Consider the following 15,057-nt stretch of genomic DNA (forward strand, 5'->3'; position numbering starts at 1 on the left):
AGCCAGTCAAACATGTTATGGGTAGATTACTGGTAATGCATCTCCGAAACGGGACATAATTTAACCCAGATATTTTTTCACAAGACAGAACACATGTCATAAAGCCCATTAGAAGTCTTATCTCATTTTTGACCAAATGTGTAGTTACTGCGCTTTGCCTTTGTAGGGCAGAATAGTTATCGTTATAGTTATCGTTCTTTGTGTGAGTGCAAATATAGTTATCGTTATAGTTATCGTTCTTTGTGTGAACGCAAATATAGTTATCGTTATAGTTATCGTTATAGTTATCGTTATAGTTATCGTTCTTTGTGTGAACGCAAATATAGTTATCGTGATAGTTATCGTTATCGTTCTTGGTGTGGACGCAAATATAGTTATCGTTATAGTTATCGTTCTTGGTGTGGACGCAAATATAGTTATCGTTACAGTTATCGTTAAAGTTATCGTTCTTGGTGTGGACGCAAATATAGTTATCGTTATAGTTATCGTTCTTGGTGTGAACGCAAATATAGTTATCGTTACAGTTATCGTTAAAGTTATCGTTCTTGGTGTGGACGCAAATATAGTTATCGTTACAGTTATCGTCACAGTTATCGTTCTTCTTGGTGTGGACGCAAATATAGTTATCGTTATAGTTATCGTTCTTGGTGTGAACTGGCCTTAACAATAGAATTTGGTAGCTGAAGCAAACTCAACTGACAGGTTGGTCATGTGACCGTTTGTTGTGATGTCAGGTTCGAGGATTGTGTGGCACTCTGACCTGGAGTCAGCATGATGATTTCACCACACCCGAGGGTGACGTCGAGAACAGCGTGTCCTCGTTTGCCGCCAAATTCAGAACAGGCTCCTGCCCTTTGCCCTCAGCGATGACCTCTGACCCCTGTGGGACGTACACCCAGCGGAGACAGTACGCAGAGAGTGTGTGCTCTGTGATTCACAGCTCAGTGTTTCAGGTCAGTGTGCTTTGGGCTACATTTCCATTTAAGTCGTGCACAGTACACATTGCAAGATTTTAGTTTTTTGTTTTACCAGAAAAAAACACAACAAATAGAATAGTATAGAATAGAAAAAGTAAGTGCTTGTATTAATTGGTCAGGTGCTGATGGAAAATGTGTGTGTCTTTCAGGCGTGTCATGACGTGGTGGACCGAGAGCCATACATGCGTGTGTGTCTCAGTGAAGTGTGTGGCTGCGACCCGCAGAAGTCGTGCCAATGCACCGTCCTCGGCGCTTATGCCCGTCAGTGTGCCCAGGAGGGGGCGCTGGTCAGCTGGAGAAATCACACATTCTGCTGTAAGAAACACTTTAATGTTAAAGCTGCAGTCGGCAAGTCTGGCAGATTGAGTGGACTTAGGCAAAATTTTGAATGTTTACAACTCTCATGTCCCTCCCCCACTATGAACGAATACCCTCCCACCGAGTTTTCGCTCGTCAGTGCGTGTGCAACAGATTTTCTGTGAACGCGCCCGTCTCATCAGCATCCATCAACACCATGGAGTTTTTGGAGCTAGTCTGATAGCACATACAATAACAGTAGCTTTACTACTGTTCTTACTCTCGTAAGAAAGATAGAGTAGCATTGATTCTTCCAAAAAGCCGAACTTTATGACTTCATCTGGACATGTTTATCCACCTAACGTTACGTTCACACGGATTTCAGTGCAAACAAAGCTAACGAACCTGGCCAACAAGTGCTAACGTTAGCTATCCATACCAACACATTTGGGCAAATATACTTAGATTACTAACATAACACTAAGAAATAAAGTAACTGGTTGATAAAGCACAATTACCTGTCGAGAAGAAATGTTGTAAGCTCTGCATCCAGCTTGAACCCAATTAAATCACGTAAATCTCTCCACCTTTCAAATGCCGATCCGATGTTGATCCTGGTTTATTTACGGGCACGGTCGCTTTCTTTCTTTTCAGCAGGTGTTCTGTTTTCCTGTATTGTTTTGGTCCTTTGCTTCACTGTCGCATGAGAAAATATATTTACATGGTTTTTACATGTTTGACTGTTACAGTATTATTAGGTAACACAGTGTCCTTGTTAAATGTATTACCTATAATAGTAAATTATATGCAACTAAATCAAACCTTAACCCTAAGTGAATGATGTTAATTAATATTACTAAGTACTTAAATGTATCTTAAACTTAATTTCACTGAATATGATAAAAAAAAATTTGCCGACGGCAGCTTTAAGATGTTACACGTTAATATTATTAGTGCTGGGATTAATCGCGATTAATCGCCTCCAAAATAAAAGTTTGTGTTTACATAATACATGTCTGTACTGTGTATAATTATTTTGTATATATAAATACACACACATATGAGACATATGAGAGCTGTTCACATGCGTCCCCAGAGCCAAGAGAAATGTTGATTATAAGTATCAGAAGTATTGATTGTTCAGGTGTGTTCTCCTCTCCTGCAGCGGTGCGGTGCTCTGGAGGACAGGTGTATCAGGAGTGCGGGCGTCCGTGCGGATCGTCCTGTGCCGATCTGTGGAGCGGCTGGAGCTGTGAGGGGGATGAGGGCGAAGGGTACTGTGTGCCAGGGTGTCAGTGTCCGGACGGACTGGCACAGGATAGTCAGGGTCAGTGTGTGCCCGTCCACATGTGTCCCTGCACACACGGAGATCAGATCCATCCCGCGGGAAGCACCAGACTGAAGAACTGCAACACCTGGTAGGAAAAACACAGTTACCGATTCTCACTCATGAGAGGCGACGTGAAGCTTGTTCTGAAGGGTTTAAAGGTCAGGGTGATGAAGGAGTTAAAGCTCAGGGTGATGATGGGGTTAAAGGTCAGGATGATGAAGGGGTTAAAGCTCAGGGGGGTGAAGAGGTTAAAGGTCAGGGTGGTGACGGGGTTAAAGCTCAGGGTGGTGAAGGGATTAAAGCTCAGGTTGGTGAAGGGGTTAAAGGTCATTACAATAATTATATTGTACAGGTATTTACTCCTCATGGTAGTAATATTAGTTTCATTTATGCTTGGTTTTTTTTTCTTTATGCAAAATAGAATTGGTCTGTCTGCCCGTGGTCCCCATCAAGGGTTTTTATGGTGGTGTTGTGAAAAGCTTCATGTCTGTTTTATGGTTCTTTATGGTTTTGGGGGCTGATTTTTATCACCTACACTCTGATAACACAGCAAATATTCATCAGAAAATCACCTTTGTACTCAAACTAATGCTTGTACAGAATGTGGACTAAGGAGGAAAGCACAAAAAAACGAAAAATCACTGACTAACAGAAATGAATGTGAAGAGCGATAAACATCTAGTTTATATTCCTGCTTACATGTTTATTTATGAAATATATCAGTTGTCTTAAATGAAACATTTACATGTTTCTATGATCTGATATTGGAAATAATGTAATTGCATTAATTACCTAGAATTGTACTTTTTCTGAAGACAATATGAGTGATGTTTGCCTGTGCAAAACTCTCCGCTTTAATGTAGCCTAGGGTGTTTTGTGAGGTTGCTAGGGTGTTCTGTGATGTGGCTAGGCTGTTCTGTGAGGTTGCTAGGGTGTTCTGTGAGGTTGTTAGGCTGTTCTGTGATGTTGCTAGCCTGTTCTGTGAGGTTACTAGAGTGTTCTGTGAGGTTGTTAGGGTGTTCTGTGAGGTTGCTAGGGTGTTATATGATGTGGCTAGGCTGTTCTGTGATGTGGCTAGGCTGTTCTGTGAGGTTGCTAGGCTGTTCTGTAAGGTTGCTAGGGTGTTTTATGAGGTTGCTATGCTGTTCTGTGATGTTGCTAGCCTGTTCTGTGAGGTTACTATGGTGTTCTGTGAGGTTTCCAGGGTGTTTTGTGAGGTTTCTAGGGTGTTCTGTGAGGTTGCTAGGGTGTTCTGTGAGGTTGCTAAGGTGTTTTGTGAGGTTTCTAGTGTGCTCTGTGAGGTTGCTAGGGTGTTCTGTGAGGTTGCTAGGCTGTTCTGTGAGGTTACTAGGGTGTTCTGTGAGGTTGCTAGGCTGTTCTGTGATGTTGCCAGCCTGTTCTGTGTGGTTACTATGGTGTTCTGTGAGGTTGCTAGGGTGTTTGTGAGGTTTCTAGGGTGTTATGTGAGGTTGCTAGGGTGTTTTGTGAGGTTGCTAGGGTGTTTTGTGAGGTTTCTAGTGTGTTCTGTGAGGTTGCTTGGGTGTTCTGTGAGGCTGCTAGCGTGTTCTGTGAGGTTGCTAGGCTGTTCTGTGAGGTTGCTAGGGTGTTCTGTGTGGTTACTAGGGTTGTCTGTGAAGTTGCTAGGTTGTTTTGTGAGGTTTCTAGGGTGTTCTGTGAGGTTGCTAGGTTGTTCTGTGAGGTTGCTAGGCTGTTCTGTGAGGTTGCTAGGCTGTTCTGTGACGTTGCGAGGCTGTTCTATGAGGTTGCTAATTTTTTTTGGTTGTTAGGTTGCTAGGGTGCTCTTGGTGGTCACATGTTTGAGAGGTGTGAGGTATCTGATGAAGTCACTCTATGACCCAATGGCTCTGTGTCTCGGGATAGGTTGATTTCATTGCATCTCTTGTGCCTCAGATCAGCCGTCGGCCCTGCGACAGAATCGACAGAATCCTGTGATGTTCACTTAATTTTTTTAGAATTTAGTTTCGACTTTACTTAATCTGACTCCAATTTCAACTGATTATTAAATTTAGATTGTTTTTCTAATTTGGAATCATAGATATTGGTAATTTAGATCTTCGATCATTCTGGATATCCCATACTTTAAATTATTTGTTCATTAGGGACCCGATATCGCATAGAGAATCACGTCGGTCGGTCGGTTAGTGAGCTTTCAGTGACTAGAATCAGAGATAAACAATGTCCTGTACTCTTTCTTTGAGATCTTCTCTCCAGGGGTGCGTTTTATTGTTTTATTGCAGGGTGTTTTGTTCTCAGCTTTTGTCTTAGCAGGAAAGTCAAGTCGTACACAGGTTTATGAAGGCTAGCTAACGTGCTCATCCGATCTTCATGTTCAGTGTGGTAATGTGGAGTTTGAGTCAGAACGATAATGAAACGCAGATTGAGATTGAACATTTATGATGCATTTCCTTAAACATCCACATGTGTGTTTATGAGTAGCTAACGCATTTCTGCATGTGAAACACCTGCTCACACAATTAAAACCAATAGATCTAGAGTAAACATGAAGACAATAGTCAGTATTGTGTTTGTTTGTTGGATCATTTACGAGCAAATCTTTAATGTGTCACACAGCTGTTATTTATTTGAGTGATTCTCTACACCTGTGTTTCCCCTGCTTGGACTTGTTTTTGGGACTGTTTCTCAGCAATTCTTTATGGTGTCACAATAGAGGTGTTTTATCTTGATGATTTGTTTGTTTGTTTGTTTCTATTTAAATGTATTCTATCTAGATTTATTTATTTGATCTTTATTTATTTATTTCTAGAATTATTTATTTTATGTTTATTTTTATTTTTTTAATGTATTTAATAATTTATTTATTTTCTATCTATCTAGATTTATTTAATTATCTTTATTTATTTATTTATTTATTTATTTCTAGATTGATTTGTATATTTGTTTTTTCTATTTTTATGTATTTTAATTTGATCTAATTTATTCGTTTATTGATAAAATTATTTCATTTATTTATTTATATTTATTTTTTATATTCAATTTTATTTTATTCAATCTAGATTTATTTATTATTTTTATATTTCATTTTATTCTACCTAGATTTATTTATTTTTTATTTATGCATCCCACTAAAAATCACCACAACACTAGTTGATTCAAACACATCGAGACTTGATGAAGAAGAGTGACTTTAGTGAAGAGAAAAGATTCTGCAGTATTTTAGGTAAAGACTCTTGATTTTCAGACATCTCTAAGTGAACAGATATTTTTGGGGCTGAAGGTTGAGTGTTTATCAGGCTTTTGTGTTTCTTTAACTGTCAAACACTCGTTATATGTTGACCTTTCTAGCCTCCTCTTCTTCCCTGAAAGAACCCAACAGTGTGTCCTCTGCTTGACCTCCTAACAAAACAAGTGCACATATAATAAAAGAGTAGAGCGCAGAAAGAGATTTATGATGGCTGTGTTGTAAAACAGATTGAAAGCAGATAGAATGAAAGAGAAGAAAACGTGTATTTCCTTAGGATTTTCCTACAGTTTCCTACAGTCTTTGATAAGCGTCACGTTTAGTTCTCAGACTGTTAGTGATGTGATCAAACCTGTAACATCAAGCTTTTGTGCTCCACACATGAATTTCATGTGTCCTCAAATCATGTGTCTAGTTTAACAGACGTATGCCAGTAGTTTTAGTAAACTAGTGCAAAGTTCCCGTGCAAAATCAGTTTGTGTGTGTGTTTTTAGTAATTAATAATAATACATTTTATTTATAATGCACTTTACATTTCAAAGAAATCTCAAATCGCTATGGTAGCATAGAGGTTAAGAACAATTCCCAGAATATAATAAAATCAACAAAGCAATAAAACACCTTAAAAAATAAAAATTTAAAACCATGACTGTTAAAAGGCCTTTAGAAATAAGAAAGTCTTTAGGCCCTTCTTAAAAACCTCCAGAGTTTGTGGGGCCCTTAGGGCCTCTGGGAGGGCATTCCAGAGCCGTGGGGCGACTGCCTGAAAGGCCCTGTCTCCCATGGTGGAGAGTTTTGTCCTTGGTTGGTAGGTAGAGGTGGAGGAGCGGAGGTTTCTTGAGGCGGTGTGCAGGGTGAGGAGTTCACTGAGGTAGGCAGGGGCAGTTCCATGTATGCACTGGTGGGTGAGGAGGCAGATTTTGTACTGAGTTCTGTATTGAATGGGCAGCCAGTGGAGGGATTTCCGGACCGGAGTGATATGATCATATTTGCGCCTCCATGTCAGGACCCGGGCAGCGCAGTTCTGAATATGCTGGAGCTTTTGCAGGCTCCTGGCAGGGGTCCCGACGAGGAGGGCATTACAGTAGTCCAACCTGGAGGAGATAAAGGCATGGATCAACTTCTCAGCATCTGGTTGTGAAAGGGAGGGGCGGAGTTTGGCAATGTTTTCGAGGTGGAGGAAGGAGACCTTACAGAGGTGACGGATGTGAGTGTCAAATGTAAGATTTGAGTCAAGTCTGACTCCAAGGTTGGTAACATAGGTAGACAGGGCATTGTGATGACCAAAAATGGATATACTGCTGAGGGAGGAGGACTGGGTTTGGTGTGGGGTACCAATCAGGATGGCTTCGGTTCTGCTGCTATTTAGTTGAAGAAAGTTGTCAGCCATCCATGCCCCTATCTCCTCCAGGCAAACCTGAAGTGCAGATGGCAGGGCTGAGGGGAGTGTGGAGTCCATTTTTATGTATAGTTGTGTATCGTCTGCATAACAGTGGAATGGAACTTTGTGTTTATGAATGATTTGACCGAGGGGTAGTAAGTAGATGGTAAAAAGGGTTGGACCAAGGACGGACCCTTGTGGCACTCCACAGCTGACTGTGTGGGGGGATGATTGGGACTGTCCTAGAGCCGCATACTCCGTCCTGGCTGTGAGATAGGACTGGAACCAGCTTAGTGTGGTCCCAGAAAGTCCTACCATAGACTGGAGACGGTGAAGCAAGATGTTGTGATCCACGGTGTCAAAGGCGGAAGACAATTCCAGTAGGAGAAGGAGAGATGGTAAGCCCTGGTTTGCAGTCATAAGTAGGTCATTCATGACATGGACCAGGGCTGTCTCGGTGCTGTGTGCTGCCCGAAAGCCAGACTGAAATTTTTCATATATGTTATGGATGCGAAGGTGATTGTGGAGTTGGGTTGCAACAACTTTTTCCAGGACTATGGACAAAAAAGGCAGGTTTGAAATGGGTCTGTAATGAGCCAGGATGTCGGAGTCAAGTGACGGCTTTTTCAGATGGGGGCGGATAACTGCAGTTTTGAGAGCTGGAGGGACCTGACCAGATTTGAGTGACTGGTTGAGGATCTCTGTGATCAGTGGACTGATGGCTGTAATGTTGGATTTTAATAATGATGTGGGGAGAGGGTCCATTGAGCATGTGGAGGTTCTCATACACTTTATAATCGACTCCACCTCTGTCTGAGAAATGCCCGAGAAGACAGAAAATGTGTTTAATGGGTTTGTGGGACTAAATTCGGAGGAGGGTGAAGCTGTGGCAGAGAGGTTGGACCGGATTGAAGCCACCTTGTTGGTGAAAAAGTCCATGAACCTATTGCACTGGTCTGTACTGGTGTCGGAATGTGCATATGTGGGGGGTTTGAGAAGAGAATTTATTGATGCAAACAACTGTTTTGAATTTCCAGTGCACTTTGAGATTTTTTGAGAGAAATATTGAGACCTAGCTGTGATGAGTGCTTTGGAGTATGCTTTTTGGTGTTCGCGGTAGGCCTGTTTATGTACATGTAGGCCACTGGAGGTGAATTTCCGTTCCAGGCGACGGCCACCCGTTTGAATTGTTGGTTTGGTGCGTTTGAGTGCTCATTGTTACAATTAAACAGCAAAAGTTCAGTGACATTTTAATTTGTGCCGGTAAAAAGCAAATACTGATACTGACATAATGACATACAATAAATATGGAAAATTGAACTACAGGATTCAGGGAGCAGAATAAACAGTGAACTCTGAGAAAACGCTACGCTTGAGCAAACGGTTTGTGAATCGGCCACAACAAATGATGGCCGTGAATAAAATATAATATTCATAAGTAAACAGTGTAGCTGACTTAATGTTTAGCTGACAGTGTTTATGTCAGAATGTTTATTTTTAACACAACCTTCTAAGTGCTTCTTTTACCGATATATTTAACAATATCTTTTGCATTTCTAATCCAAACAACCTCATACTGCACTTACTCGTGCCCGTAGCAAGACACCCGCCAAGCCTGAAATCCATCGGACTAACGGTTCGAGAGATATGCGATTAACAGACACACAGACGTTCCTGTAATTTATAGATAGATTTAGTATAATTTAAACATATACATTTCAGTTATTGTCAGGGTAAAACATCTGTATTTGAGCCCTCTCCGCCTGTGTTTGCAGTGTATGTGCGCGTGGCGTGTGGAACTGCACAGATCTCTCGTGTCCTGAAGTCCATCAGTGTCCAGGATCTCTGATCTTCTCTCCGCGATCGTGTCTGAGGACGTGTTCCAGTCCCAACGCTCCTCTGGACGCCTGTGCTGAACCCGTCCACGGCTGTGTGTGTCCGGATGGGACTGTGCTGCTGGTGTGTGTCTGAAACGCCTGCTAAACACACCTTCACACGGCTTGACTTTAGCCAACGAAAATATGTTCTAAGAATGTTACTGTGAAAACATTGTTTCTTAATGTTCTCTGAATGTTCAAAACGTCTAATTTTTTAAATGTTTTTCCTTGGTTACACGAACATTCCATTTTCCAAATGTTGTGGGAATGTTAAATTTGAATGTTCTCTGAACATTCCGAAACAAGTAGAAACATTTAAAAAATATTAGAATGACAACCAACTGACCCGAAACCCTAAAATTATACCTTTTTTTGTCCAGAAAGCTTATTTTATTTCATTTTGATAGTATTTTTTCTATTTTTAATGCAAATGTTTGGGAGATTTTTTGTAAAATTTGTATTTTATTCACCTTTAAATTAGAAGATTTAATCAATCAATAAATAATAAATAAATTGTAATTTAGAAGCACATTCCTCACATTCTCACATTCTCACATTCCTCACATTCACAACTTAAATTCAAAATAACTCTCATTTTCATGCCTAAACCTTTTACTTCAGCTCTAAATATCTTACATTGGGTGTCTTTGACCTCTTGTGGAAAATAAATCATATCAGATGATATTTCATGACTCTAGATGGCCTTATATCTCTATATGGAGTAAATGAGCTGTTCCGCTGGGTCCTAAAGTCAGTTTCTCTTCAATATGCATTCAGATACACATGTAGACGTTATAAATAACTTTTTGGTAAAGTTTTAGCATTTTAAGTTTGAATTTTGAGCATTTTTATGTTTTTCTATGTGTACTGAAGCATTCCTCTCATTCCATTCATTCCTAAGGGGCTCAACATTACCAGCGAGCGAAGGATTTGTTACTTTTTTAAATTTCAACCACAAATCTCCTCGAATCCATTTAATTTGTTTTTCTGTGTACATTAAATATATTAGCTGACATTGATATTAAGCCACAAAACTTAAACATAATTCAATTGGCTGAATTAGCACAACAGACTCACAATTCAAGCAATCAGGAGGCTGAAATAGTCACATTAGTTCTGGCCATTTCTCATTTTAAACCTGGTTTGCACCATTATAACCTTTATCAGTGGATTCATCTTTTTTGTGTCTTCAGGGTGATCAGTGTGTAAAGCCAGACGAGTGTCCATGTCATCACAACGGCAGACTTTATTTCACCAATGACACCATTTCTAAAGACTGCAACACATGGTGAGCAGAAACAACTCCAAACATCTGAAATGAAAGCTTTAGTTACTGAAAACATTACATATAAAAAAGTGTTTATGATGTAAAGCCCAATCCACAACACATAGGGCCAATCACATCTCGATGGACAATAGCCCCGCCCTACTTTTATTCTTGTTCGAGAAGCCGTTTCACTCGGATATACGTACATCACAACAGGGAAGAAAACACTATTGCATCTTCTGTTTCTTGCTCAACAAACAAGTATTCATACTTCAATGAGCTCTGCATTAAATTATTACATTGTTTAAATTAATACATTTTCGTTAACTGTGATTTTGTATATGTACATTTCTGAAATACATAACTTAGACAGTTACATCTGATAACAGATCACTCTAAATTGTAATGTGGACTCATGCACTTTCTGTAAAGCTGCTTTGAAACGATGTGTAATGTGAAAAGCGCTATACAAATAAATGTGAATTGAGTTGAACGCTGACTTTAAACCTGTTGTGTAATTGTGCATTGACAGTGTTTGTGGCGAGCAGCGCTGGCACTGTGGTCAGGCGTTTTGCTCGGGAACGTGCGTGGCCACCGGTGACCCTCACTACATCACGTTTGACGGCCGTCACTTCTCGTTCCTGGGCGACTGCGAGTACGTTCTGGCGCAGGAGTCGAGCGGGCTGTTCAGTGTGAGCGCAGAGAACGTGCCCTGCGGGAGCTCAGGAGTCACCTGCACGAAATCTGTCACGCTGAGCGTCGGGAACACGGCCATACATCTGCTGAGAGGTCACACACACACATGCGCACACACACGCACACGCACACGCACACGCACACACACGCACACGCACACACACACACACGCACACGCACGCATGCACACGCACGCACGCACACGCACACACACACACACACACACACACACACACACACACACGCACACGCACGCATGCACACGCACGCACGCACACGCACACACACACACACACACACACACACGCACACGCACACGCACACGCACGCACGCATGCACGCACACACACACACGCACGCACGCGCACGCACGCACGCACGCACACACACGCACACGCACACTCACACTCACACTCACACACACACGCACGCACGCACACGCACACACACACACACACGCACACGCATGCACGCACGCACACACACATACTGTACAAACACGCACACACGCACATACGCACACACACACACACACACACACACACACATACGCACATACATGCACACACACACACACACACAACACTACAGTTTCAAAAGTTTTAGTACATTTATAGTATTTATTAATATTTTGAATTAATTATTTTCTTTATTTAATTTGCTAATTTAATTCAATTACAATTTAGTAATTTTGTTATGATTTTTGTCATATATATATATATATATATATATATATTTATAATTTATTTAATAAATAATATATTTTTTTTATTATTATAGACTAGATTTTTTTTATGTATCATAAAATGTGTTTTATTAATAACTGCATGTTGATTTATTTTTGCACTACATTGATGTAAAAAAAGGCAATTCAGGTCTGATTGCATCAGATACATGAGATTAATATTTTGACCTCAGGTGTACATGTTTATGTCTGGTTCTCTCAGGTAAATCCGTGACGGTCAACGGGATTCCTGTGACTCTTCCAAAGTCGTATTCGGGCAGCGGCCTGATCCTGGAGCGGGTTGGGTTATTCGTGTCCCTCTCCTCTCGACTCGGAGTCACTCTGCTCTGGGATGGAGGTTCGTCTGGGGTCATCTGTTTATCATTGATTTTGCTTTTGCTATGATTAGTGTCCGGCACTGCATCTGTTGGTCTGCGCAGGTATGCGTGTTTACGTGCGGCTAGCTCCCCATTTGCGCGGCCGAGTCGGAGGATTGTGTGGGAACTTCGACGGAGACGCAGAGAACGACTTCACTACGATACAAGGCATCATGGAATCCACTCCGGAGCTGTTCGGAAACTCCTGGAAGATCAGCCCTTCGTGTCCTGATGTCCCAGACCAGGATCTCCGTGACCCCTGCGTCGTAAGTACTCTCAAATTTGGTGAGATCTAAAGTTCACCTTTCCATTAAGTTTAGGCACAAAAGCAATCACTCCAGACATTTTGTAATTCCCGACTGCACCTTTCAAGTAAGTAAGTATCATTTTATTTATGTAGCACAATGTTTACAAAGTCCTTTATACAAATCATTTAATGTCATGCAATAGAGCTGCACGATTCATTAAATAAATTTGTTTTTAAAATGTTTTTAAACAGAGTTCCTGATTCTCCCATAACTCTGAACAGACAACTAAACAAAATAACATGTAATTTTCAAGAGGTTCTGTTAATTGCTGCAGTCTATTTGAATGAATGATTCAATGACTCACTCAAAGACTTCACTTGTTTCATCACTGGACGAATCAGCATTTTTGAACGAATCTCTTAGATAAAAGATTCAATGACTCACTCAAAGACTTCACTTGTTTTATTACTGGATGAATCAGTGTTTTGAACGAATCTCTTAGATGAATGATTCAATGACTCACTCAACGACTTCACTTGTTTCATCACTGGATGAATCATCGTTTTTGAACGAATCTCTTAGATGAATGATTCAATGACTCACTCAAAGACTTCACTTGTTTTATTACTGGATGAATCAGTGTTTTGAAACAAATCTCTTGAATGAAGGATTTAATGACTCACTCAAAGACTTCACTTGTTTCATCACTGGATGAATCAGCATTTTTGAACGAATCTCTTGAATGAATGATTCAATGACTCACTCAAAGCCTTCACTTGTTTCATCACTGGATGAATCATCGTTTTTGAACGAATCTCTTAGATGAATGATTCAATGACTCACTCAAAGACTTCACTTGTTTTATTACTGGATGAATCAGTGTCTTGAAACAAATCTCTTGAATGAAGGATTTAATAACTCACTCAAAGACTTCACTTGTTTCATCACTGGATGAATCAGCATTTTTGAACGAATCTCTTGAATGCATGATTCAATGACTCACTCAAAGCCTTCACTTGTTTCATCACTGGATTAATCAGCATTTTTGAACGAATCTCTTGGATGAATGATTCAATGACCCACTCAAAGACTTCACTTGTTTCATTACTGGATAAATCCGTGTTTGTGAACGAATCTCTCGAATGAATGATTCAATGACAAATACATTTTTTAAAACCGGTCATATCACTGCATATATATATTACCGTGATGTGTTTTCGAGTGTCCTGTAAATGGTAAATGACCTTTCATGACCTTCAGATCAACCCTCACCGGGTGACGTGGGCCAAGAAGAAGTGTGCGGTGATCAGTCAGGAGATCTTCAGCTCGTGTCACTCAGAAGTGCCGTACCAGCAGTACTACGACTGGTGTGTCTTTGACGCCTGCGGGTGAGGAACTGAAAGTTAAAGTTAAAGTTAGACTCATCATATGATTGTACTTGTACTCATGTTTGGTGTGTTGTGCAGGTGTGACTCTGGCGGCGACTGTGAGTGTTTGTGTACGGCTGTGGCTGCGTATGCAGAGGAGTGTAACCGCAGAGGAGCGTATGTGCGCTGGAGGTCACAGGAACTCTGCCGTGAGTCGAGTCACCTTTATTTATATAACCCTTTTTACAATACAGATTGTTTCAAAGCAGCAGGAAACTAATAATCAGCAACAGGAAAATAATGCAACAAAGTTTGTTTCTAGAAGAAAATAGCGCGTAGAAAGTACGTTCAGTGATGGTACATTTTTGTTTTACAATTTTTATTCCTTTAGTTCATTTATCTAAACAGCTGTCCTGGAGAAAACAGTGATGTCATCGTCCAGCTCAGTTAAGTTCTCATATAATGATGTCAATGCAGGCAGATCAAATAAAATAGTTAAATATTAAATGTTAAATGTCTCCAACTAAGCAAGATAAAAAGCCAAAGGCAAAGGCGACAGTAGAACCAAAACTCAGTTGTTCTCTGACCAACAAACGAACAGTGCATGATCATGATTATGATTCACGCAGCATTACATGTCAGAAGTCAGATTGGATCAGCACATTCAGAATATTATCCAGTTCGATCTGGTTGAAGATCAGAGTCATAACGCCGGTATGGAGACGAGTTTGTTGAGGATATGAGATGGTGTGAGTGAGTGGAGGCGGGGCTCATTTGCATATTCATATAACCGCGTTTACTAAATGAGGCAAGGGTGTAGAGTTACATTCAAGCTATTTTAAGCCATGACAAAAAAAATTGAAAGAAAAAACTTTTAAATATGTAATATTGGTGAGTTTTAAAGGTACATTGTGTAATATTTCTGAGGATCTATTGACAGAAATGCAATAAAAGATCCATAACTATATTTTCAGTGGTGTATAAAGACCTTGCATAATGAACCGTTATGTTTTTATTACCTTAGAATGAGACATTTATATCTCCATAACCGCGGGCGCCCCCTTATATGGAGGTCCACATATTGTGTGGTCATGTTTCTAGCGGAGCCGACAGCGAACACACAGCGCAACAGCGAACACACAGCGCTACAGCGAACACACAGCGAAAAACAGTGAACACACACAGCGAAACAGCGAACACACAGCGCTACAGCGAACACACAGCGCTACAGCGAACACAGAGTGCTACAGCGAACACACAGCGCTTCAGCGAACACACAGCGCTACAGCGAACACA

General features: G+C 40.7%; 1 protein-coding gene across 1 annotated transcript in view; it reads left to right on the forward strand.

Annotated features, from left to right (window-relative positions):
- sspo (SCO-spondin) overlaps nt 1-15,057 on the forward strand; it is a 130,744-nt gene that overhangs the window by 26,998 nt on the left and 88,689 nt on the right. The window contains exons 15-24 of the mRNA XM_077218704.1: nt 735-953; nt 1,127-1,292; nt 2,440-2,692; nt 8,981-9,164; nt 10,276-10,370; nt 10,882-11,138; nt 11,993-12,127; nt 12,210-12,412; nt 13,655-13,782; nt 13,861-13,970. Coding sequence (XP_077074819.1) covers nt 735-953; nt 1,127-1,292; nt 2,440-2,692; nt 8,981-9,164; nt 10,276-10,370; nt 10,882-11,138; nt 11,993-12,127; nt 12,210-12,412; nt 13,655-13,782; nt 13,861-13,970 — 1,750 coding nt within the window. The remainder of the gene's footprint in view (nt 1-734; nt 954-1,126; nt 1,293-2,439; nt 2,693-8,980; nt 9,165-10,275; nt 10,371-10,881; nt 11,139-11,992; nt 12,128-12,209; nt 12,413-13,654; nt 13,783-13,860; nt 13,971-15,057) is intronic.

This window comes from Siphateles boraxobius, unplaced genomic scaffold (genome assembly GCF_051911475.1).
Source record: "Siphateles boraxobius isolate OS27281-9 unplaced genomic scaffold, OSU_SipBor_1 12, whole genome shotgun sequence".
NCBI classification, from domain to species: domain Eukaryota; kingdom Metazoa; phylum Chordata; class Actinopteri; order Cypriniformes; family Leuciscidae; genus Siphateles; species Siphateles boraxobius.